A 1,098-nucleotide genomic window follows, 5' to 3' on the forward strand; every position below is an offset into this window, starting at 1 on the left:
GCTGAGATTGCACCACTGCACTCCAGCCTAGGTGACAGGGTGAGACTCCGTCTCAAAAAAAAAAAAAAAAAAGTCCAAATAGTGGAGATCAGGTAAATACTCATTTGGGTTTCAATATGGAAAATGGTTATTTCGTTTTAAATATTTCAACAACTTCGTGAAAGTTGTGCCTACTACGTTTTAGTTTGAGAGCAAAAAAAGCACTTCAGTATGTTAACATCAGTAAAAACAGTAATATATAACTTTTAAAAACTAGAGCATGGTATAGCTTTATGAATAATCAGATTTGGGTCACAACGTTATGGAGCCATTTACTTCATAACTCCAAGCAGAGAGTAGCAGGGAAATCTCTATTTTTAATACAATATATGTTACAAAATGTTTCCAAGTGCGTGGTTAGGTAGGTATACTCTTAGAGAATAAATCATATGAAATATTAAAGCAGGTTATGATTCTCTTTGGTCTTTTCAGTCCTGGGTGGTTAAAACTTAAGAAATGATTCATGCCTCTGATAAGGTGAAGGGAATGTTGTATTGCTTAAGAGAGCACTGCATATCCAAAGGAAATGCAAGAGTTGTTTTTCTTCTCTTAAGGAATTTGTCCAAGTTATTACAAATCCTGCATCAAGTAGTCACAAGTGTACTAGCCACTGTACCATTTAAGTTGGAGATTACTTGAAAAGCATGGCATTTCTCTTACCTTTGAGTAGTCCGATTTGCTTTGTACTGTTAACTCTTAGATAAATGGTGAAATATGGATGGTTTTTATGAATTGTTTCTTGTTCAGATGAGAGATCTCCAGCTGCTCAGTATGTAGACCTGTTGCTGAACCCAGAGCGTTACACTGGCTATAAAGGGACCTCTGCATGGAGAGTGTGGAACAGCATCTATGAAGAGAACTGTTTCAAGTAACTGGAGGGGGTGGGGGAAGAAGGAACGACTGATAAAGAGAGGGTGGGGAGAGGCCAGGTGCTGTGGCTCACACCTGTAATCCCAGCACTTAGGGAGGCCGAGGCGGGTGGATCACCTGAGGTCAGGAGTTCAAGACCAGCCTGGCCAACATGGTGAAACCCCATCTCTACTAAAAATACAAAAAAAT

General features: G+C 39.3%; 1 protein-coding gene across 1 annotated transcript in view; it reads left to right on the forward strand.

Moving 5' to 3' along the window:
- ERO1LB (ERO1-like beta (S. cerevisiae)) overlaps positions 1–1,098 on the forward strand; it is an 84,363-nt gene that overhangs the window by 60,031 nt on the left and 23,234 nt on the right. The window contains exon 7 of the mRNA XM_011976387.1: positions 787–907. Within this exon, the coding sequence (XP_011831777.1) occupies positions 787–907 (121 nt within the window). The remainder of the gene's footprint in view (positions 1–786; positions 908–1,098) is intronic.

This window comes from Mandrillus leucophaeus, unplaced genomic scaffold (genome assembly GCF_000951045.1).
Source record: "Mandrillus leucophaeus isolate KB7577 unplaced genomic scaffold, Mleu.le_1.0 Scaffold165, whole genome shotgun sequence".
NCBI classification, from domain to species: domain Eukaryota; kingdom Metazoa; phylum Chordata; class Mammalia; order Primates; family Cercopithecidae; genus Mandrillus; species Mandrillus leucophaeus.